The sequence below is a fragment of the Paramisgurnus dabryanus genome, chromosome 14, assembly GCF_030506205.2.
Source record: "Paramisgurnus dabryanus chromosome 14, PD_genome_1.1, whole genome shotgun sequence".
NCBI lineage: Eukaryota > Metazoa > Chordata > Actinopteri > Cypriniformes > Cobitidae > Paramisgurnus > Paramisgurnus dabryanus.
In genome coordinates this window covers 26,531,877-26,558,070 of record NC_133350.1, presented here as the reverse complement: position 1 = coordinate 26,558,070, position 26,194 = coordinate 26,531,877, and the positions used below count along the sequence as shown (strand labels likewise).

General features: G+C 34.9%; 1 protein-coding gene across 3 annotated transcripts in view; it reads right to left on the bottom strand.

Annotated features, from left to right (window-relative positions):
- Positions 1-2,656: 2,656 nt before the first annotated feature.
- The window catches only part of ptprga (protein tyrosine phosphatase receptor type Ga), a 313,371-nt gene continuing 289,833 nt past the window's right edge, over positions 2,657-26,194 (bottom strand). For 2 of the 3 annotated variants that reach the window (XM_065241773.2, XM_065241772.2), the window contains 15 exons: positions 24,983-25,074; positions 20,954-21,050; positions 20,777-20,859; positions 20,553-20,687; positions 19,656-19,790; positions 17,063-17,235; positions 16,640-16,775; positions 16,408-16,554; positions 14,525-14,618; positions 13,849-13,925; positions 12,951-13,079; positions 12,697-12,843; positions 12,355-12,497; positions 10,011-10,146; positions 2,657-5,139 (listed from right to left, as the gene is read on the bottom strand). In XM_065241773.2, coding sequence (XP_065097845.1) covers positions 4,993-5,139; positions 10,011-10,146; positions 12,355-12,497; positions 12,697-12,843; positions 12,951-13,079; positions 13,849-13,925; positions 14,525-14,618; positions 16,408-16,554; positions 16,640-16,775; positions 17,063-17,235; positions 19,656-19,790; positions 20,553-20,687; positions 20,777-20,859; positions 20,954-21,050; positions 24,983-25,074 — 1,871 coding nt within the window. In that variant the 3' untranslated portion in view covers positions 2,657-4,992. Of the gene's footprint in view, positions 5,140-10,010; positions 10,147-12,354; positions 12,498-12,696; positions 12,844-12,950; positions 13,080-13,848; positions 13,926-14,524; positions 14,619-16,305; positions 16,555-16,639; positions 16,776-17,062; positions 17,236-19,655; positions 19,791-20,552; positions 20,688-20,776; positions 20,860-20,953; positions 21,051-24,982; positions 25,075-26,194 lie in introns of all 3 variants that reach the window. The other variant, XM_065241771.2, reaches the window with a different exon arrangement.

The following is a 26,194-nucleotide window of genomic DNA, read 5'->3' as shown; positions in this document are numbered from 1 at the left end:
ATAACAATAAACAATATATTGTTGGAAAGGTCTAAACCTCTAGAATATATATTTCAACAGTGTTTTATGAAATAAATTATGTAGGGAGAGTAATTGATTTATGAAGAGAGTGTGCCTCAAAACTTTTATATCCTGCGAAATGTCACTGTCCCACCAGCGGGACGCCTACGTTTACTTCAGTGTTTTGCAAGTGAATTCTTATCCAGTCATTAAATCATTTCATTTCAAGTCATTTCAAACTATTTATTATTTGAAAGCTCTAAGAGTGTAGTTTCCATTTATCATCACCATTTTGGTAAAGAAAAGACCCATTGTGAGACCCATTTTCTAAAATGCCACCGTATACAGGTGGGCACACATTGTTATTATATATTTGTAACACTAATACCCTATTCCAAACCTAAACAATCTTGACAAACTATATATCATTGGAAAGCTCTAAGTGTGTAGTTTTCATATTTCATCATCATTTTTGGAGAATTATGACGTAGTGAGAGTCAGTTTCTAAAATGTCATGGGGCCACAGGTAGGCCAAATTTGTTTTTACATATTTATAACACTAAACCCTTTCTCTACACATACAAAATAATGACAAACTATATATCACTAGAAAGCTCTCAGAATGTAGTTTTCATATTTCAAGGTCATCTGATGATAGAAATAATGTAGTGACAGTTTTTTTGTTACATTACCCCCCCATAGAAATGCATATTAATTATTATATATTCATAAAACTATATCCTAGTATAAATCTTCAAAAATGTTGACAAACTATTTATTGTTGGAAAGCTCTAAGAATGTAGTTTTTATATTTCATTTTTTTGCAGAAATAATAATGCAGTGAAAGTAATTTTTTATTAATTTGTGATTAATTTGTGACAAGAGTATCGTTGACATCTTGTGGCCATTGTTTGTAAAACTACTAAAACTTTTTTGTGATTTTAACTTGAAATTTGGATCGGAACTACTTGAGACTTATGGCTTCATGTTTGCATTATTACTTTTTAGAATATTTACATTTTTATAATTTTATTTATAAAATTAATATGTTATGGAATTATTTTTATTTATTAAAAAAAGTTATAACGATTTATTTAATATTTTCACCTACTGACACTTCTGTGAAAACCCCCAAAGTGTCTTCTTTAAAACAAGACTAAGATTATGTTATATTAATTTAAAGGTGTATATCACATTTTCACCCCCGCCCACTCAAAGGGTATTTGCGCCACTTAAGGGGTTAAGATAGGCTCCTAAGTCTGTTCAGACAAGGATTCACCATTTCAACAACTGAATTTTTTGTACATAAACACACTCACCCTCTTATTCTTGGTCTCTACCAGTTAAAAACTGCATATGCCAGTGGTTTTCAAACTGGGGTCCTAAGGTTCTACGGAGTCCCCAGAAAATTCCAGAAATAAAACATGAAGTAAAATTTTTTTTTTGCTAACAGTATGCTGTCTTTATTATATAAAAAGTACTTTTTATCTAACATCATCGCAAAATTTGTTGTTCTGGTTCCACTGATTATTGTTTTTCATGCACCAGACTTCAGCATGTCCTGATGTAAATCTATAGAAGTGAAAAGCTAAATCATATGTTGTAATGATTACAGCAATAAAACCATTCAGATTATTATCCGACAGAAAATAAATAACACAAACACCTGCCAAAAATTTAATAAAATCTTGTGATCACTAGGAGGCAGTATTGTGCTTTTGGATTAAACACATGCAGGGATGATTGTACTTCTGTTATCTAAAGATTAATGGATATGCTTTGATGTAGTAATATGCTTAATACTGTATGTGCATGCTATATTCCAGGGGTTTTCAAAGTGGGGTCCTAAGGAGTGCCCAGAAAATTTCAGAAATAAAACATGAGGCAATAATTGTAAACATTTACTATATAGCTAATTATTTAAAAACAATATGCTGTATTTATTATATCAAAATGTACTATTTATCTAACATAGTTTGATTGTTTTAATATAAAATATATATAAAAGTATATATTTTTGAATGGGGGTCCCCCTCACATGAGGTTCATCATAATTGGTGGTCAATGTCATCATAAAGTTTGAAAACCCCTGCTATATTCTATTCAATAATCGTTTTTTACTATATAGTAAATAACTCTGGCAAGAAGCGTTTTAAACCCCATCCAGTCCGAACATCACCGGAAACCCACAGCCCGCAGTACAATCAACAGTGTAGTTTGGAAATTCTTCTGTATGATTTTGTTATTTACTTTTGTCACTAACATTGTTTAAGGCTTTCAACTTATCGCACAATTGGTTCTTCTGTCTTCACTGAATATTGTTTTTCATGCACTAGACATCAGCATGTCCTGATGTAAATCTATAGAAGTAAAACGCTAAATGTATATGTTTTAATGATTACAGCAATAAACCATTCAGACTATTATCTAAGAGACAATAAATAACATATACACCTGCCAGAAATATTATAAAATATTGTGATCACTAGGAGGCAGTATTGTTTGTACGTTTGTTATGCTTTGATGTAGTAACATGCCTTGTTTGTTTGTAAACTTGAATTAGCTGATTAAAAAACAAAAACGGAGAAATGTGCATACTGCAAAACCTACATGATAAACATTAAGACACCACACAATAGACAACATAAAGATATGCTTAAAGTACATCAAAACCCATATTTTATTTTATGTATAGCAATACAATTTACATATTAAATAACACTATATAATAGAATGCTTTGATATAGCTTCCAACAAAAAGAAAGAAAAAAAGAAAAAAAAAGTTTCCTTCATTTTGTGTTATTTCAGATTACAAAAAGAGGTTATGATGGCGACACCCACCTGCTTTGTATGGGAAAATCTTATTCTTTGATTTACAATAGCTATTCTATTGCACTTCTGGCACAGATGAAACAGATTTGATTAGATTCAAAAGAAATAAAAAAATACCACAATCACTGCCTTAGTTTATGATTGACATGAATGTGTTTGGAATGTAATGTCAGCCACTTGTCGAATGAATTGAAGTCATTAACCATCATTATGAGAACAAAACACTAAAAACAAAACTAAATTAATTTATATGAAAATATAAAGTTTATGACTATAAGTCAGGATACAAAGCTTTCGGAATCGAAGGGTTAATGAAGCAACAAAATATATGTACATTTCATACATGCTAATGCAAATATGCTGTTTGCCAATGCAACCCACGAGTATAGTGTGACTGCCAAAGCAAAAAAGAAAAGAAAAAGTGGACACCACAGGAATAAAATGTTTTTTTTTTGTCACCTTCAATTATCTTGCGCGATATACAAGTCAGAATATTACCCCAAATGTTGGAGAGAAACCAGGCATGAACTAAACAAACAAACATCATGTGTGTTATCTCCTTAACAGCAAAACATTAAACTAAACAAAAAACAGCTTTTGTATACATTCTCAATGACTGCAACATCAAAAATAAACAACTTTTAAAACATTATAGTGGATGCGTACACAACAAAATAATCAAAGGATAAACAAAAGAAGAGACTAAACAAAACAAACGTTGTTGTATGTGTATTCATCATTATCAACATTATGCAATTCGTTCCTCGGGACACTACCACAACATTCTTCTTAAAACTATTAAAATAGACTTTCCTGCAGTTTCATGACTTGGGTGAATGACAGTTGTAGTCTTTGGTAAAAATTTATGAATCATGGGTCTCCTGTTTTTGGTAAGATGGACACTAAGGTTCTGTTAGCAAGGCCATTGTGTTGTATGGAATGAGAGGACCATATGATATTACAGTAGCTGTTTCTCTAGTGGTAAATAAAAACTCAATTATGCTAGTAGTCTGTTTAGTAATGAAATGCTTGGACTGAGTCTATAGTTTCATGTGGATAGTTTAGTTTTGCAGTAAAACCAGTCAATACCAAACACACACATATGGCATACATACACACACTTGCAACGGTTGAAATGAGACTGTACAGAAGGCATCCAGAGTTTACATTATTCTCAAAGATATTGGACGGATTTGTCGGCATTAAAATAAACCAGACTAATGAAGAGCAGTATAAAATTACAAAATGAAGTGGGCAGAGAATTAATTCCTAAGTCCATATGTAATATCATTACCTATTCCCTACTCGAGCCAAGTAGCAGCTTGCAGCAAAAAGCAATGGTGAACTCAATCCAGCAGGGGGTGCTAAAGAGGTCATGGGCTCTGCGACACCTTTAATGAGGCAGATCCTTCAATCAAGCATAGTTGGAAATGGTAACGGGTGCTCATAGTGACAGTTAACATTTACAAAAGCACAAGTTCTCATGATATACGATATATTCATATATATTAAAAGCAGAATATGAATCATACAAAAGTTCACAGTAGCTGTTTTAATACCACCTTTACAAAGTAAATTATGGGTTTGACTAGAAGCATAATGAATAGATATAACGTTACTATTTGAGGTGCGGAAAAGCACGAAAGCAAAAAAATAAAGTAAAACGTAACAATCCATATTGCTGATATGGTCATCTGTTCGGTGGGTCTTTGCAAGTCGGACGTCAGAAATGGATATATAATCTCGTCTTCCATCATTTGAGTCTGTGGCGATTATTCGTAAAGCAGCTCTGTTATGGAATGTCAAATAAGGGCGTGAAGCGAGCGGGCGAGATACAGTGAGAAGGACCGATAGTGATTGAGATGGCGTCGTAGGCAGTAACACTGATATTTTCATAGTGCAAACTAGACAGAACTGTGTTTCGTTTCGCTTCGTTTGTCGTGAACTCAAAAAACGTCGGTGCAAATGTTCAGTAGGATAACATTAAGACATAAAATGGCGAAAAAATAAATATCAAAAACTTTTTATCAGTGTAAAAAAGTAATCAGGTTATTCTTTTAACCAAGAGTTCTGGCAAAAAGGCCTCAGAAAAAGTCTGTCTTAGTCCTTGAAGTTTTACAAAGTTAGATTAAGTGCCTCTTCGTGCCTGGTCGGGGGGCTTCAGACAAGGGACTCCATGCTTTCCGCGGGGTCCGATTCATCGGACATGGCCATACTGCCGTTCCTGTCCAGGGACATGGGACTGAATCCGTTCTCTTTAGTGCTTATCAGGCTGAGCATAGCTTTGTAAAGGTACTGGTACTGTTCCTGAGAATGAAAACAGCACAAAAATACATCAGACCTTACAGAAAATATACAGAAATGCATATTTTTGCAATTTACAGGGATTTTACTAAGGTAAAACGTTTAATATGAATTATTCAGTATTAAAACTTTTACTAAATACTATAAAGCACTATAAAGCAGTAAACAACAAAGAAAGGGTGATTTACAGCGATTTAACTACAGTAAAAATATTTTTATCTAAATTATTATGCATTAAAACTTAGATAATTTACTATAAAGCAGTAAACAACAAAGAAAGGGTGATTTACAGCAGTTTTACCACAGTTAAGAGAGTTTATCTAAATTATTATGCATTAAAACGTATATAATTTACTATAAAGAAGTAAACAACAAAGAAAGGGTGATTTACAGCAATTTTACTACAGTAAAGAGAGTTTATCTAAATTATTATGCATTAAAACGTATATAATTTACTATAAAGCAGTAAACAACAAAGAAAGGCTTATTTACAGCGATTTTACTACAGTAAAGAAAGTTTTATCTAAATTATTATGCATTAAAACATATATAATTTACTATAAAGCAGTAAACAACAAAGAAAGAGTGATTTACAGCGATTTTACTACAGTAAAGAGAGTTTTATCTAAATTGTTATGCATTAAAACTTATATAATTTACTAAAAAGCAGTAAACAACAAAGAAAGGGTGATTTACCGCGATTTTACTACAGTAAAGAGAGTTTTATCTAAATTATTATGCATTAAAGTGTATATAATTTACTATAAAGCAGTAAACAACAAAGAAAGAGTGATTTACCGCGATTTTACTACAGTAAAGAGAGTTTTATCTAAATTATTAGGCATTAAAACATATATAATTTACTATAAAGCAGTAAACAACAAAGAAAGGGTGATTTACAGCCATTTTACTACAGTAAAAAGAGTTTTATCTAAATTATTATGCATTAAAACATATATAATTTACTATAAAGCAGTAACTAACAAAGAAAGAGTGATTTACAGCGATTTAACTACAGTAAAAAGAGTTTTATCTAAATTATTATGCATTAAAACATATATAATTTACTATAAAGCAGTAAACAACAAAGAAAGGCTGATTTACAGCGATTTTACTACAGTAAAGAAAGTTTTATCTAAATTATTATGCATTAAAACATATATAATTTACTATAAAGCAGTAAACAACAAAGAAAGGCTGATTTACAGCGATTTTACTACAGTAAAGAAAGTTTTATCTAAATTATTATGCATTAAAACGTATATAATTTACTAAAAAGCAGTAAACAACATAGAAAGGGTGATTTACCGCGATTTTACTACAGTAAAGAGAGTTTTATCTAAATTATTATGCATTAAAGTGTATATAATTTACTATAAAGCAGAAAACAACAAAGAAAGGGTGATTTACCGCGATTTTACTACAGTAAAGAGAGTTTTATCTAAATTATTAGGCATTAAAACATATATAATTTACTATAAAGCAGTAAACAACAAAGAAAGGGTGATTTACAGCCATTTTACTACAGTAAAAAGAGTTTTATCTAAATTATTATGCATTAAAACATATATAATTTACTATAAAGCAGTAAACAACAAAGAAAGGCTGATTTACAGCGATTTTACTACAGTAAAGAGAGTTTATCTAAATTATTATGCATTAAAACATATATAATTTACTATAAAGCAGTAACTAACAAAGAAAGAGTGATTTACTGCGATTTTACTACAGTAAAGAGAGTTTTATCTAAATTATTAGGCATTAAAACATATATAATTTACTATAAAGCAGTAAACAACAAAGAAAGGGTGATTTACAGCGATTTTACTACAGTAAAGAGAGTTTATCTAAATTATTATGCATTAAAACGTATATAATTTACTATAAAGCAGTAAACAACAAAGAAAGGGTGATTTACCGCGATTTAACTACAGTAAAAAGAGTTTTATCTAAATTATTATGCATTAAAACATATATAATTTACTATAAAGCAGTAACTAACAAAGAAAGAGTGATTTACAGCAATTTAACTACAGTAAAAAGAGTTTTATCTAAATTATTATGCATTAAAACATATATAATTTACTATAAAGCAGTAAACAACAAAGAAAGGGTGATTTACAGCGATTTTACTACAGTAAAGAGAGTTTATCTAAATTATTATGCATTAAAACGTATATAATTTACTATAAAGCAGTAAACAACAAAGAAAGGGTGATTTACCGCGATTTAACTACAGTAAAAAGAGTTTTATCTAAATTATTATGCATTAAAACATATATAATTTACTATAAAGCAGTAAACAACAAAGAAAGGGTGATTTACAGCCATTTTACTACAGTAAAAAGAGTTTTATCTAAATTATTATGCATTAAAACATATATAATTTACTATAAAGCAGTAACTAACAAAGAAAGAGTGATTTACTGCGATTTTACTACAGTAAAGAGAGTTTTATCTAAATTATTAGGCATTAAAACATATATAATTTACTATAAAGCAGTAAACAACAAAGAAAGGGTGATTTACAGCGATTTTACTACAGTAAAGAGAGTTTATCTAAATTATTATGCATTAAAACGTATATAATTTACTATAAAGCAGTAAACAACAAAGAAAGGGTGATTTACCGCGATTTAACTACAGTAAAAAGAGTTTTATCTAAATTATTATGCATTAAAACATATATAATTTACTATAAAGCAGTAAACAACAAAGAAAGGGTGATTTACAGCGATTTTACTACAGTAAAGAGAGTTTATCTAAATTATTATGCATTAAAACGTATATAATTTACTATAAAGCAGTAAACAACAAAGAAAGGGTGATTTACCGCGATTTAACTACAGTAAAAAGAGTTTTATCTAAATTATTATGCATTAAAACATATATAATTTACTATAAAGCAGTAAACAACAAAGAAAGGGTGATTTACAGCCATTTTACTACAGTAAAAAGAGTTTTATCTAAATTATTATGCATTAAAACATATATAATTTACTATAAAGCAGTAAACAAGAAAGAAAGGGTGATTTACCGCGATTTAACTACAGTAAAAAGAGTTTTATCTAAATTATTATGCATTAAAACATATATAATTTACTATAAAGCAGTAAACAACAAAGAAAGGGTGATTTACAGCGATTTTACTACAGTAAAGAGAGTTTATCTAAATTATTATGCATTAAAACGTATATAATTTACTATAAAGCAGTAAACAACAAAGAAAGGGTGATTTACCGCGATTTAACTACAGTAAAAAGAGCTTTATCTAAATTATTATGCATTAAAACATATATAATTTACTATAAAGCAGTAAACAACAAAGAAAGGGTGATTTACAGCCATTTTACTACAGTAAAAAGAGTTTTATCTAAATTATTATGCATTAAAACATATATAATTTACTATAAAGCAGTAACTAACAAAGAAAGAGTGATTTACAGCGATTTAACTACAGTAAAAAGAGTTTTATCTAAATTATTATGCATTAAAACATATATAATTTACTATAAAGCAGTAAACAACAAAGAAAGGGTGATTTACAGCGATTTTACTACAGTAAAGAGAGTTTATCTAAATTATTATGCATTAAAACGTATATAATTTACTATAAAGCAGTAAACAACAAAGAAAGGCTGATTTACAGCGATTTTACTACAGTAAAGAGAGTTTATCTAAATTATTATGCATTAAAACGTATATAATTTACTATAAAGAAGTAAACAACAAGGAAGGGGTGATTTTCTGCAATTTTACTACAGTAAAGAGAGTTTTATCTAAATTATTATGCATTAAAACGTATATAATTTACTATAAAGCAGTAAACAACAAAGAAAGGCTGATTTACAGCGATTTTACTACAGTAAAGAGAGTTTATCTAAATTATTATGCATTAAAACGTATATAATTTACTATAAAGCAGTAAACAACAAAGAAAGGCTGATTTACAGCGATTTTACTACAGTAAAGAGAGTTTATCTAAATTATTATGCATTAAAACGTATATAATTTACTATAAAGCAGTAAACAACAAAGAAAGGCTGATTTACAGCGATTTTACTACAGTAAAGAGAGTTTATCTAAATTATTATGCATTTAAACGTATATAATTTACTATAAAGAAGTAAACAACAAGGAAGGGGTGATTTTCTGCAATTTTACTACAGTAAAGAGAGTTTTATCTAAATAATTATGCATTAAAACTTAAATAATTTACTATAAAGCAGTAAATAACATGGAAAAGGTGATTTTCTGCGATTTTACTACAGTAAAGAGAGTTTTATCTAAATAATTAGGCAATAAAACTTATATAATTTACTATAAAGCAGTAAACAACAAGAAATAATGCAAGTGTCATTGCCAGTCACTTGCACAACACTGGCGTTGTTGCCCTGCGGATACTGATAGTACTAAAAGTTTAAAACAAGTTTAAAGGGACAGTTCACCCCAAAATCAAAATTTTGTCATATTTACTCATCCTCATGTTGTCCTAAACCTGTATTAATCTCTTTTTTCTGATGAACACAAAAGAAGATATTTTAAGGAATGATGGTAAGCACACAGCTGATTGTAACCATTGACTTTCATTGTAGGAAAAACACATGTGCTTAACATCATTTATCAAAACTTTTTCTTTTTGTGTCTTATCTAAACGCCATCATACCAGAGGTTTCAGTAAGTAAATAAATATTACATTATCACCTCAGTATATTTTCAGACAGACTTTAACGTCTAGCTATAATCCCAGGATTTCATTCATCTGGGAAAATAAACTGAAGCAGTGATTAGCGGAGTAATATTTTGCCTTCACAAACGACTGTTATATGTTTTACGCTTCTTTAATATGAATGTGTCTGCAAAGAAACACTCACAATGTCGGTAAAGACTCCAGGTCTCATGAGGTTGATCATCTTGGCCACCTGGTAGACCCCGACGACTCCTTCACTCTCCAGCTGTTGTGACAATGTGGTGAGGGCGCACAACATCCCAGCAGACACTGCTCCAAACCTGTCAACACACAACACACAAACACTCACTGAAGGTGATAACATTCATTTCAACCTTAACCTGAACTTAAACTTATGACTTTGCTATCTATCTATCTATCTATCTATCTATCTATCTATCTATCTATCTATCTATCTATCTATCTATCTATCTATCTATCTATCTATCTATCTATCTATCTATCTATCTATCTATCTATCTATCTATTTTTCTTAAGGTGCTGTGAACCAATTGCTCTAACAAGTATCCTTTAATATCAATAGGCATCTCTTTGCAACTAAACATCCCACAATGACCCCTTTATGTTTATTCAATATGTAAATGAGGTGCGTCCTTCTCATCTTATAAAGCAAGGTGGACTAATTGAGCTTTTCAAAGTGTATAATGTTACCATAGCATCAACCCTAAGAGGTTTCAAAACGATGGCTGTCTCAATTAGCAGCGCGTTCATTAACACTAAAGATATTCTAGTCGATCGAAGCGCTCCTCCTACAGAAGCTGTCGACCGATGCCAAAATCTGCTCTCTCCTGTGGTGCTATTTCTGCACTCACGGTCTCCCTGGTGTTTCTTACAAGATGCTTCTGGCTAAAAGGAATCTGAACTCTTCGTGGTTATAAATGAAGGTCTTTTGTTTACACTCAGCAGGAGTGGAGACTAAACCAAAGCCTCCTTTGAAACTTCAGAATAAGCCGTACATGAAGGAGCGCCATGAAGCTATCAGGAAGGAAAGTTTGATTCCTGATTTGCATACTTTGATAAGTATGTTCAGAGTTCGCAATGGATACGCATGTCAATTTTAGTATGACGTATGCAAGTGCGCACTACAGTGACAAAAAGGTAATACCCTGTCATAAAAAATGGTCCCTACCTGTCACTGGGGTAGTACACTTTCAAAAAATACACCTTTGCACCTAAAAAGTTCATATTAGTATTTCAGAGGCACGTACTGGTATCAAAGAGTGCATTTTAGTACCTCGGAGGTACGCACTGGTACCAACGAGTGCATATTAGTACCTTAGAGGTACTCACTGGTACCAACGAGTGCATATTAGTACCTTAGAGGTACGCACTGGTACCAACGAGTGCATATTAGTACCTCGGAGGTATGTACCGGTACCAAAGAGTCCATATTAGAACCTAAGAGGTACGTACTGGTATTATAGAGTGCATTTTAGTACCTTGGAGGTATGCACTGGTACTAAAGAGTGCATATTAGTATCTCAGAAGTAAGTACTGGTACCAAAGAGCGCATATTAGTATCTCAGAAGTAAGTACTGGTACCAAAGAGAGCATATTAGTACCTCAGAGGTAAGTACTGGTACCAAAGAGTGCATATTAGTACCTCAGAAGTAAGTACTGGTACCAAAGAGTGCATATTAGTATCTCAGAAGTAAGTACTGGTACCAAAGAGTGCATATTAGTATCTCAGAAGTAAATACTGGTACCAAAGAGCTCATATCAGTACCTCAGAAGTAAGTACTGGTACCAAAGAGTGCATATTAGTATCTCAGAGGTAAGTATTGGTCCCAAAGAGCGAATATTAGTATTTTAGAGGTAAGTACTGGTACCAAAGAGTGCACATAAGTACCTCCGAGGTAAGTACTGGTACCAAAGAGCGCATATTAGTATCTCAGAGGTAAGTATTGGTACCAAAGAGCGAATATCAGTATCTCAGAGGTAAGTATGGGTACCAAAGAGCACATATTAGTATCTCAGAGGTAAGTACTAGTACCAAACAGCACATATTAGTACCTCCGAGGTAAGTACTGGTACCAAAGAGCGCATATTAGTATCTCAGAGGTAAGTATTGGTACCAAAGAGCGAATATTAGTATTTTAGAGGTAAGTACTGGTACCAAAGAGTGCACATAAGTACCTCCGAGGTAAGTACTGGTACCAACCAGCGCATAATAGTATCTCAGAGGTAAATACTGGTACCAAAGAGCGCATATTAGTATCTCAGAGGTAAGTACTGGTACCAAAGATTGCACATTAGCACCTCCGAGGTAGATATTGGTATCAAAGAGTGAATATTCTGACAAATCTAACAATCATGGCTTTTAAATACTATTTTCAACAGTATTGTAATGTTGGATTTAGTAATCTTTTCTTAATCCAACTAATTTTCTTAAAAATAATATGTAAAGTACCTATATGCATACGCACATATCACCTTAATAAAAATGAATAATAATGATCTGTACTCACTCGTCGTGCACTATAGTGGGTCCATCCCTGGTCATGGCCTCCTCTTTGATGACGTTGATGAGTTCAAAAGTGCTGCTGATGGGAGCGTCGGGGTTTGGCCACTTCGGGCACTGAAAATGACGAACCTCTAAAACATAGTCGTCCTGAAAGAGAGAGAGAATGAGTGAGCAAGAGACCTGTACTAGACACGACTCACATACACATTAGATGCACACAGTAAAGGCCACTTCGACATCCAGAATTACTACATCCTTTTAAGCATTTACACATGCACAACAAAAACACAGATAATCAGTTAACAATAAAATTATGGTCTAATAAGATAACATCACATATACACACCTGTGTGGCCTCCAAGATAAAGTCATGAATGATGATCTGCTCCTCATTGGAGAGACAGAGTCTATCTTTACTGATGAGAGTGACTGTAAATGCCTCACAGTTCATGGCTTCCTCTCGACTCGGCCAATACACAAACTCATCCTCCGCCTGCAGGGACCAAACAGCCGTGTTAGAGAGAGTTTCACTGCTGTCCACGGACTACAACATTAACTCTGAAGATCAATGAATATGAGCGGCTGGCCTTGAATACCCACCAGTCCTTGGTTGTCTGGCAACATGACAATGATTTGAGCGTTGTGATCCCAGATCATCCTCCAGAAGTCTGTAGTGGTGTGAGGCAGAGGATGCTGGGTAATGATGAACTCATTGCTCCTGTAGAAGCCCTGTTAGCATGAATAAGAAAAACACAGCTGGTTTAAACGTGGCTTTCAGCATTAGGCTGGTAACACATAGAAAAGTCACACATCTGGACTAGGTTTTGAAATGTAGTGAGGCGAGCTGTCGTCTTATCTTCTTGTCATTATCTGATTATATAAAGCGATTGATTTGCATGCTCTTTATAAACAACAACTCTATATTATATACTATTTAGTCTTTATACTTTGAATCCAATATGTGACCCATATATAAATCATCCTACATAAGCATATCTGCAATTTAATAACTTCTTAAGGATATCTCACATGAAAAAAATATGAAAATGTGACGTTAAACTTAAAAAATAAATTGTTACTTTTTGTAACACATGTTAACCACATGGTAACCAACATTATCAATGTGCATTATAAAGGCCACGAACAAAGGCTGTGTCCGAAACTAGCTCCCCCTTTACCCTTATATAGTGCACTATTTAAGCGGATAGGAATTTTGTAGTGGTGTCCGAAATCATAGTGGACATTACTGAGTGCACTCGTTCAATCCCATAATGCACCACAAAAATGAGTGTACAACTGATGTGACGGCTAGCGCATGTATCTTAGTATCCTAATTCACCCATTTAAGTGGACTACATTATTGAACTAATGTAGGGAGTAGTGAATAAGGGTATAGGGGCCTTTTTTGCACACAACCAAGGTTAATCTTATTTTTGTGCAGTGTTATACTGAAACACATGGTTAAAGTTTAACTGTTCTTGGGTTGATAGGTACTCACCATTATGTAAGATGCATTGATGTAATCTGTGCCTTTCTTCCTCGGCAGCGGTGCGAGACTAACCCGCGCTCTTTCAGCTGAGAGGGACAACAACAGCCAAATAAGAAAACAGGTCAGTGATGTGATTTAATTAGTCGAAAGCGCATTTCTGATTTCTAATTTCAGCTCAAAATGTGTTTTAGTCTAGGAGTAGCCTTAAAGGAAAACACCACTGTTTTTCAATATTTTACTATGTTCTTACCTCAACTTAGATGAATTAATACATACCTATCTTTTTTCAATGCGTGCACTAAATCTTTGAACATCGCATTGTGAATGTGTTAGCATTTAGCCTAGCCCCATTCATTTCTTAGGATCCAAACAGGGATGAATTTATAAGCCACCAAACACTTCCATGTTTCCCTATTTAAAGACTGTTACATGTGTAGTTACACGAGTAAGTATGGTGGCACAAAATAAAACTTTTGTTTGGATCCTAAGGAATGAATGGCGCTAGGCTAAATGCTAACACATTCAAGAAGCGCTGTACAAAGATTAAAAGTGCACGCATTGAAAAAAAGAGGTATTTATTAATTCATCCAAGTTGAGGTAAAAACATAGTAAAATATTGAAAAACTTTGGTGTTTTCCTTTAAGTCTGGCCTGTGAAACCAGTAGATAGTGTTTATGTTACTCACATGGGACAACAGAAGAATTGCGGTTTTTCTCTTTGTTGCATTCTTTCTGAGCGCTGAAACACTCCACAAATCTGGCATTGCACTGGGTTACCAACTGCACACACAAAAAAGAGAGAGACATTTTTCATTAATATCTGGATTTCAATCATTTTGAATATAACAGAAAGGAATTACGTGCAGTTGTAGCAAATACAAATGTACGCGAATCGATATTCAGCATTTGAAGCCGAACCAAAAGAACAATAAAATGTGCAATTTTTTCAGACTCAATAGAAATATTTTATGGACTTTGATAAAATTTTTAATGATCTTTATAAATTTACTCTCACAGAACTTGTCTGGCTAGGGTTGAGTTTTAAATTCATAACAAACTAAAGCTTTTAAGTACTCCACTAAAAGGGAAGTGTGTAATTTTTGTTGAAAAAAAATTATTATGCCATCCTAACAATATCCAGAATCAACTATATAAAAAAAAAATTGTAGGCAGATTTTTCAAAAAGTTTGAACAAACGAAATTTGTGGCCCAACTAGGGTTACCACCTGTCCCGGTTGTACCGGGATTGTCCCTCTTTTTAACTCTTTCCCCGCCATTGACGAGATATCTCGTCAATCAAGAGAAAACGCTTCCCCGCCAATGACGAGTTTTTCCGTCTTTCCGCAATACCGCTATTATCCACCAGGTGGCTTTTTAAACCCGGAAGTATTGCCCTATGGCAAGCGGCTGCATGTCCGTGTCTGTTTTAAAGTTCGCTCTGAATGGGATCTCTATGAAAAGTCCGTCACAAAAATGGAATTATCTCTGCTTTTTGCTCAAAATATGGTGTTTTTGCAAAAACCTACCCATATTCAAAAGCTGATTACAAAAGAACTACTGATGGTAGGATGAAACGTTTTTTTTGTTTGAAATCAGAGGGTCTGTCCTTTCATTTGGTATATTGTATGTTTATATATTTGAAGAAGAACATTTTCTGGAAGACATTAAACTTTGGTGAAAATCATGAAAAAATAGCAAAAATATAAGACACATTTTACGCCAGACTACACGAAAGTGTACCCCGTCTTATAAAAGTTAAAACAATGACAATCTTGCATGGTTTACAGTTTGAATGATTGTAAAATACAGGTAGAGGTGAGTTCAACAAGTTTAATTTCATGTGTATATTTTCAGGCCAGCTAGTTGCTATTTAAACCTGTTTAAATGGAATATAAATAAAAACAGTTTACATAAATAGTATAAGCAGCTTATATAAATTGCAAAAGTGATTTACATATTTTATTATAATTAACAAATATTTGGGTAACACTTTACAATAAGGTTCATTAGTTAACATTAGTTACTACATTTGTTAATGTTAATAATACATTATTTAAATCTATTAGTTAATGCACTGTGATTTAACATGAATAAACCATGAATAGCTGTATTTTTATTAAGTAATGTTAAAACAGATTAACAAATACATTAACAAATGTACTGCTTACGGTTAGTTCATGTTAGTTAATACATTAACGAATAAGAATTGTAAAGTTTTGCCATTTATTGCATAGGTCTATAGAAATATTATGCAATTTTGATATGTCCAGGTTTTTTATCAGACATTGGTGGCAACCATAGGGCCGACACAGCAACAATTGGGTTATCTGTTTATTTGACCAACAGAAGACAAGGGGAGCATTCAGGGGCATTATTTTTGCAATTTCAGTTTTGTGTCATTTACGGCGCATAAATTACACACTTTATTTATTTACATATATTTATTCTAGTTCATATCACACTTCACCTTTAAAATCAGAAAGCGTCCTCCAGCAACACAAACATTTCGTCTGCTGATGATAAATGATTTTTCGTATGACTTTGCAGAAGTTCTGCACAAAGTCCCCACCTTGAACTGTTTCTCCAGTCGCGTTTTGCCTCCGGTGCCCGGCGTCAGGATGCTGTTTACGTAACTGTGTAGCTGACCGGAGCTCACCTCCGTTTCCTTTCCTAGAATGGCTTCTATCAAGGCATCGTGGATGAAGATATACTGCTCCTGAACACAGAGACAGCAGACAGGTAAAGATACCCACTAGATGACAACAACAACACGGGTCTGGCTTGATCTGCCGGTGACTCACTTCTGTTTGGACCAGGTAGTTTCTCTGAGTGCGTATGTGTTTGAGGAAACCCAGCGCGTTCACTGAGCCCTTATCCTTCAGCTGCTGTAACATACTGTCGATTACGATATAAGTTCCCGTCCTGCCCACACCAGCACTAGGGAAAACACACAAAAACAAACCAAACTGCTTGCTAAGTCACTTAAATAAAGGGTTGGTAAATGAATATTACAGAGAATTAAAATTTTTGGGTGAACTATTCCTTTCACCACCCATTCTCTTTCGGCCCGCCAGCTTCATCAGAAAACACCATGCTGGTTTGCCCATCTATACCAGCACTCAACAAGCACTAACCAGTTTAGGATATCATGCTGACCTAAGTTTTTTTTTCCAATCAGACAAAAAAAATCATCCAGCGGTTGTATGTGTATGTGTGTGTTTTACCTGCAGTGTACGAGCATAGGTCCCATCTCTGGGGTCTGTGCGGCAGAGGACTTTCTGACAAAAGTGAGCACAGGAAGTGTGTACTCAGGAACGCCCATATCTGGCCACTGAGTGTAGTGATACTGTAGCACTGTTCTTTCACTCTGACTGCCTTTTGTGTTGCCCTTCTGACCCTGAAAACACACAAATATATTACACATAATGTCTTTCCATAAAGGAAAATCACAGATGAGATGTTTTAAAAAATAATTTCTTCTTGACATAAATAATACTAAATAGAGAGCAAATGGAAGTTTAAAAAAGATATAAAGATAGATAAAAGATACTTTTCATGACAAAAGACCCAGAATCTCACAAATGCATCCATTAGAGTTTCAGAAGAGATCTCAACGATGTCTCAAACTGAGCTCAGATTTGACAAGGCAATATGAACTCAAACATTTCTTTTCAGATTTACACAAATCAGGACTGTTTCGTTAATTTTACATCTCCATAGTCTTAAAGGGGACATTTCACAAGACTTTTTTAAGGTTTAAAATAAATCTTTGGTTTCTGCAGAGTATATATGTGAAGTTTTAGCTCAAAATACTGTAGAGTAGATAATTTATTATAACACATGAAAATTGCCACGTTTTTGGGTGTGTCCTTTTAAATGCTAATGAGTTGATCTCATCATCAAATGGCAGTGGCACGGTTAGATAGTGCAGATCAAGGGGTGGTATAATCCCCTTCTGACATCACAGGGGGTGCCAAATTTCAATGACCTATTTTTTCACATTCTTGCACAGAGAATGGTTTACCAAAACTAAGTTACTGGTTTAATCTTTTTCACATTTTCTAGGTTGATAGAAGCACTGGGAACCCATTATAGCACTTAAACATGAAAAAAATCAGATTTTCATCATATGTCCCCTTTGAAAGGGACACAAGACTTTTTAAGATGTTAAAAAATCTTTGATGTCCCCAGAGTACATATGTGAAGTTTTAGTACAAAAAACCATATAGATAATTTATTATAGCATGTTAAAATTGCCATTTTGTAGGTGTGAGCAAAAATGTGCCGGTTTTGGGTGTGTTCCTGTAAATGCAAATGAGCTGATGAAATGCAAACACTGGTCGCCATAATGTTTGTTTGTTGAAATTGAAACTCAATTGTGCTATCAAATATTTTTTCTCTCTTACTCTGCACTAAATGACAGTGCTGTGGTTGGATAGTGCAGATTAAAGCGCGCTATTATTATAATAAGATCCCCTTCTGACATCACAGGGGTGCCAAATTTCAATGACCTATTTTTTCACATTCTTGCACAAAATGGTTTACCAAAACTAAGTTACTGGGTTGATCTTTTTCACATTTTCTAGGTTGATAGAAGCACTGGGGACCCAATTAAAGCACTTAAACATGGAAAAAGTCAGATTTTCATGTCCCTTTTAATACATTTTAACAAATGTCTCAGTTGTTAGTCAATTTTAAAAGAACGTTTGATCCCTTCAAAATGTAGCACATATCACAAATAGTCATATGCAACCAACTCAATGTCTCTCTAAGTCAACAAACACAGGCAGGCTCGAATAATCCGCATAACCCTAACTTGACATTCAGGACTCACCACACAGATCTTTGATATCCATGTGAAGAAGCGTGTCAGCTTTCTAACACGATTACCATACAAATGTGCATTTTTTTCTCCACATGCATCGAACAGGCGTTACGAACATATTTTTAGCGGCTGCAGTAAAAGCCGCTCACAGTGGCCTTTGTGCGGCTCAGCGTGCAATGAAAGAGATTTACGGGCAGAGCAGATCGCCCTTTCACTAACACCGTGAAGGCCAGGACCTCAAATAAGCTTCTTAAGACTTTTCCTCTGACTTTTAACTCTTAACCCCATCACAATTCAGTTCACAGGTGATGGAAAAAAGGTCAAACCGAGAGATTCAGAAATAAGGACATCTACTGTTTTCAACATGTGACTGTTTGGTTTTAAGAAATACATTATTTCTATTTTTTTATTTAAAACTTTGTAATATAAGTTTCAGGTGTGCCTTGAATGTTTCTGTGAAGTTTCGGTTCAAAATACCCCACAGACCATTTATTATATCATGTCCAAAATGTCCCTATTTGAGTGCGAACAAAAAGCGCTGTTTACATGTCTGTACCTTTAAATGTAAATGAGGTGCAGCTCCTCACTCCCTTACCAACAGACAATGAGTGCTTTTGGTTAAAAACAGATCTGATTCTTGTGAATACAGTCTGATACAATAATATCTTTAGAAACATCAGCGCTACAACGTGCTAACAAAAATATTTAGTAAAACTTTTGAGTAAATCTAACCAGTCACTCAGTGCCTGTGGGCGGAGCTTTATCAGTGTGACATCACATTAACAAGAGAATCAAAACAGCATGTCTAATGAGACTGCTCTGGTTTAATGGGGATTAAAAAAGAAGGAGAAGGTGGATTTTGTTCATTGTAGGGTTGTTGTGTTCACACATACTGCTAACACACATTTATGTCCAAACACCTTGTAAAAGTGAATAAGGAACAAAGATTTGAGAAGGACAAATGTAGGAGGAGATATGGGAGGTGTGTTTACCTTTTTTACTTTGGTGTTTCTGATGGTGAAGATGCGGAGTGTGTAGCAGGCCATTACTTTGGTTCTTTTTAACGTCACCACGATATTGCCGTACTCCTCATTGTTTTCTGTCGGCCAGTACTGGTCACATTTTCTCTGTGGGACACACATAGAAATGTTCAACTTTTTGGACAATTTTTCTCAGTTTAAAAGCTTAAATACCTACATAGCTATTCAAATACATCATTCAAAATCTTTTACTTAAAGGCGGGGTGCATGATCTCTGAAAGCCTATGTTGACATTTGAAATCACCTAAACAAACACGCCCCTACCCCAATAGATTCCGTACCTTCTTTTGATAGACCCGCCCCACATATACACAACCCAGGCAACGGTGTTGGTTAGTAGACACGCCCCTTACTGCTGATTGGCTACAAGTATGTTTCGATACTTAGCCCGACTCCTTTTTCCAAAATCATGCACCCCGCCTTTAACTACTTAAAGGGATAGTTTACCAATAAATAAAAATTCTGTCATCATTTACTCACTCTCATGTTGTTACAAACCTGTATATATATTTTTTTTTATTCTGATGAACACGAAGGAAGATATTTTGAAGAATGTTTGTAACCAAACCGATCAGAAGCACCATTGACTTCCATAGTAGGAAAAAAATACTATGGAAGTCAGTGGGGCCTTTTATATGTATACACATATATACAGGTTTTATAACAACATGAGAGTGAGTAAATTATGACTAAATTTTCATTTTTGGGTGAACTATCCCTTTAATATTTTACTTTGGTAAAAGTTTTTGGGTGTGCCATCCCGTCCTGCCCGAATGAGCATTCATAAACAGAGCAAACTGTCTACTTGAGATATTTAAACGCAGAAGATGATGAATAAATCCAACTCACTCTGCCTTTCTCTACCAGGTTGGTGATCATGACTATAATGCCAGTGTTTTGCTCCCACACCATCCGCCAGAAGTCCTCAAATGTGTTCTTGAGTGGACCCTGTGCAGCGATGTACGCCTTAGGCTTATTATAGCCCTGTAGAGGACAGAGATACATGAATATGAGATCATCATACATATGAAAGCCGGTCACGAATGCTGTAGATGTCTGTAGACGTCACTCACATCTACATAGTTGGCGTTAATGTAATCGCTGTGTTTGGAGTCTTTGCCAGCCAGCGGTCTGAGCTTTACTCGACTGTGGTCATCTGGAGGAAGAACAAGAGATGGAGAGTTAGTGACACGCTTGTGTGCATCATGTGTATGATCATAGACGAGAGAGAAAGAGCGAGAGAGACTCACATGCTACGATGTTGATGTATCTGTTTTTGTGCTTATTATCCGGGTGATTGGAGTGTTCGGATGTGATCTTCAAATCTGCTGTGCAACGCTGCACTTCCTATAACACACATGTTGGCCTATATTAGTTGCGGATAGTTCACTAGACCGTAAAAATCTCACAAAATGTCACTGTGATATCATGCGACTGGTGTCATCTCTCAAAAACAACCTGCTTTTATATTATTACGTGACTGTCTGGAATACTTAATTCTGATTGGTCAGTTGTGACATTCAGAGGTCTAACCACTAAAACCAATAACTCAACAAACAAGTCATCGTGTTTACTGTAACACTCCTCTGTCTTCTTTCTCATGTCCGGGTTGAATTTGTTACAAATCAACTATTAAAATATATCAAATCAATATTTTGTGTCTAGTTATGTACTCATGTTAGGCTACATTCACTGACAGAATGCCAAACTTCTCCAAGTGCCTCCTTTTTTGTCTTTGCTTTCCTCCCAAGAATTCCCCTAAAACTCATACTTGGGCCACACATAATCTCTGTGCCAATACCCTTCCAGTCCTCCCCGGCTCTCATGATCGCATGTTTTTTTTTTTGGCCGCACAAAGCCACTTGTCAGAGGCTCTGTCCAAAGGAGCTTTGGCACAGTTGTCTTTTCTCTTTCTCTCCGCTTAGCAGGGGCGGGCAGAGAGAGAGAGATAGAGGGAGAGTACTGGAAGAGAAAGGGTTAGAAACTAAATAAGAAACCCACTGAGGGAAAACAGCCCCTACTTCCCAATGTCCATCAAGCCCACACACACACATACATTCGGAGCCACTTCCATGCGTCAATCAAGTTACTATGGGACAAAGGGGCCAAACAAGGGGCCCTGGAGGAACCTCTGTGACCCACACACCTCCCCTCTTCTCCTCATGTCCCAACATTCTCTTGAAACTTTACACAGTGACCTGAATCTAACAACCACAGAGAGAAAAAGATACATAATGCAGAGATAGAAATTACAGAGACTTTCTGACTGCAAATGTATCATTAATGTGATAAACTACACAAAAAATCAACCTGCTTTCATATTATAACATTCTGATTGGTCAGTTGTGACATTCAGAGGTCTTTAACTTTGTGTAACTTGCGCAAAGAGGCGAATAGTGCGTCTTTTCGCGGCAATTGCTTGAGTTGACATGTGGTTACTCTGCTGGGACACCAATGTGTACTTTTGAAGAAGTGACGCTGCTTTAAGTGGAGTGGGAAATGTCATAATAACAATTTCCGAGCATGATCAAACTAAGTCATCATGTTTGGGAAACTCAGGATTCTGCCTAGTTGTGACGTCAAACGGGACGTTCAGATTTTTCCAACATGATGAAAAGAAAGCTTCCGGTCTGTATTAATAAATGGTTTTGCAAGCTTTCAGTTGTCCGTGCTGTATTTTAATTTTAAATCTACGATGTATGCACTCTAAAAACTGCTGGGTTATTTTCAACCCAGCGAGGAGGGGTCAAAAAGGGAAAAACCCAGCTGTTGGGATAAAATAACCCAGAAAATGTTTATATTTGACACTGGGCTTAAACAACCCAGAATAGGTTAAATTACAAAAAAATGGGTTGGGTTCATCCATTTTTGACCCGGCGCAGTTTTTAGAGTGTGGAACACCATAAAAAATAAATATTATAAGAGTTTGGTTCCAAAATGCAATAAATCCATTTTGACTAATTTGGGTAATAATGTGTTTTCTATACAAAGAAAGTGACAAGATGAAAACCACTATTTTCTGTTACAAACTTTCACATAGCATCTTTAGGTTATAATAACATTACCAATTCAACTCCATAATTTGATTTTCAAAGATTTATTATAAAAACTGATTATTTTTTCCACAAAATGCAATAAATCCAAGTTTTTTTGTCAATCTATAAATCAATATATAAATGTGCATTCATCTTTGCCATATATTAATTTAGTTTACTAGTGGTATACTGTACACTGATTAAAAAAATAAACATTAAAGGGGACAGAGAATGAAAAACCATTTTTACCTTGTCTTTGTTGAATAATGGTAGTCTACCCGCATTCACAAACATACAAAAAGTGCTAGACATGCTAAACATCTCAGTCTCATAGAAATTCCTCTTTTAGAAATGTCAGCCAGAAAACGGCCCAATCTGAAAAACTGATGCTTATGACATCACAGGCATCTCACTGCCCCTCCACTTTAAAATAATTAGTAATGAGATTGCAAGTTAAGCCAGTAGGGGGAGCCAAATAGGTGCAAAACCACTTGTTTAAAATCCCCCTCCCTAACAGAGCTATCTGAGAGAGGTTTTTAGGAAGCTTCTTAGTCATTACAGACCCAAACAAATTTTTTTTCTCTAAATTCATCACAGAACAAGGATAAATTCAATCATTCTATGTCACCTTTAATGGCATTAATGAAAACACTTTGTCACATTAAGAATTGCTCATTTTTAACAAATGCAGACCTTCCGCGAGGTAAACCCGTTTACTTTCGGTTTTAAGACGTTCAGATGTCATGAATACACCATTTGGTTGAATCATTTGCAAATATAATGTCATGTTAATAAAATACATAGTTTTGAGTAATATTACAATGTTTACAAACCTGCAAATGTGCGACTAGCCAATCAGAATCAAGCCGTGTAAAAAGTACAAAATTCCTAGGTGCATTTGAAAGCAACCTGACTTCATACATCTACAAATAAATCACCATTTTGTTATAAATCATTGGAAAAATTGCATAAAAAAGTGATTTATTTTGTTTATGGTTGTCACCTAGTTTGATATTTTGTTAATCAATACAATTTCATGGTGTATATTCATTCCCTGGGAATCAAGTTTATGACCTTGCGGCTGCTATGCACTACTGGTTTAGTTACAAGAAAATGAGGCTTAACTAGTAAAGCATTGTGCAACATCACGTTCGTGGGTTCGCTTGCCACGACATGCACAGTGACAAAATTTAAATCAGAATGCATTATAATAATAACATGAGAAAAAGTGTTTGTGATTGTCACATAACACGGTATTTTAAAGTAATTCAAATAATACCATAGTACATGGTCCAAAAAAGTTACTGTACTTCTTGGTACCACAGAATGGAAAGAATGGTGATCAAAGACAGTAGTTCCCAAACTTTTCATTTTGCAAACCACTTAAATATGTATAATCTATCCCGGGACCCACCAACGTTTAAAAAAATAAAATACACATTTTACTGCTTTTATAATGGAGTAGTTTTTATATCATTTTATTAATGAAATGTAAGTTTAATTGAAATATCAAAATAATTTATGGTATATCATATCATTCCTAGTCATTAATTAGACTAAACTCTTTTTGTGTCTGTCACCAACAGCAAGGCGAATATGTGTGACCCATCTTATCCCTCAAGTGACTTTGAAAACCCCTGATTGAAGACATTATGTTTTCGTTCATATTCATTCAGTTAAATGAATAAAGCATTTACTCTGTGTGTGTGTGTGTGTGTGTGTGTGTGTGTGTGTGTGCGTGCGTGCGTGTGTGCGTGCGTGTGTGTGTGTGTGTGTGTGCACGCAGCTTGGTCCTTCAGGTAATGTTCATAAGCCAAATATCTCAGATTGTTCACCGATATTTAGCTGTGCCCTTGACAGGACGAGCAGATGTCGTGGCTCAAGACTCAATGGATAACTAATTACTGCTCATTCTTGTACAAACTGCCATCACATTAGCCTGACAGAACGTTGTTGTGGTTTCCTGGCCTCCGGCTCCACAAAAACACGCACAGCACAGAGTCCAAAAAACTCATGAAAAGACGGCACGGCTCAGATGGCCTCATTTATTCTCATGAACTGGCCGGGCAACTCTGCCAGAAATAACAAACATCCGCGTGGGGATCCCGGCCCAGCTGTTCACAGACAGCCACCAGAACCTGAACCACTGCAGCGAAACCACCAGAACCACACGAGACCGGTAGGTTGTGTAAATTTAGGAGCGTAATACTACAGAAGGTGTTTTTGTGTTGGAGAAGATCTTACCTCAAAGTCTTCTGAGAATCCATGCTGATTATTGGAATAGAGCTCGGAAACGTGTTTGTAAAACTGCTTGACAGGAATGGCCTCCATATCGTCTGAAACAGAGCCAGAAAAAAAATCTGTTGGACATTTTGTGACAAGAAAAGCATAAAACTGGACATGTGGTTGGAGGAGACCCTGTAGACTCGGTCCTGGAGGGCCGGTGTCCTGCAGGGTTTAGCTCCAACTTGCTTCGTCACATCTGCCTGGAAGTTTCTAGTTTGTGTAGTAAGACCTTAATTAGCTGATTCAGGTGTGTTTGATTAGGGTTGGAGCTAAACTTTGCAGGACAAGAGTTTCAAAGCACCTTTTCCTTAATAAACTTAATAAACCTTGCTGTGTTTTTCAATACGATATCCTCAACACACTTTTACTATATTATGGCATACTTTAGTATTAGTATAGCATTGAATAGCAAACTATAGTACAGACCCTGCAGCAGATAGCTAAAAAGGATCATTTGGGGTCTCTTCCCTCCATACGCTGTATCTGCAAAGCTGACAGTAGTCTGGATGACCCCACACACCCCTTACACAAACTCTTCACCCTTCTGTCATCAGGCATGGGGTACAGAAACATTCGAGCCCTCATGGTCAGAATGCATGACGGTTCTTTCACCCCAAGCCACCAGACTCCTGAACTCTGTCAATAACCACAGCTAGACACATACATCCACTTTAACTTAAAAGGTCATAGCGTGATAAAATCTGACTTTTTCCATGTTTAAATGCTCAAATTGGGTCCCCAGTGCTTCTATCAACCTAGAAAACATGAAAAATATCAACCCAGTAACTTTTTTTGGGTAAGGATGTGTAAAATCTTGAATCGGAAAACAGGGGCTCTTTAATGAAATTATGAAGGAGAATGGTACGATGGTGGATGTTTTGCCTTAAAGGTGGGGTGCGCGATCTCTGAAAACCCATACGCAATCCAGGCAATGATGTTTGTTAGTAGACACGCCCCTTACTGCTGATTGGCTACAAGTGTGTTTTGGTAGGCGGCCCGATTTCCTTTTCCAAAATATATTTTTAAAAAATCGTGCACCCCACCTTTAACTTTATACTTGCACATTATACATTTAATAAAAAGGACAAAAAAAATCGGTATACCATGTGTGCTTCTCTCACTTACATTTTTACGTTTAATCAACTTGGATTTAATTTTAGCTAATGATGA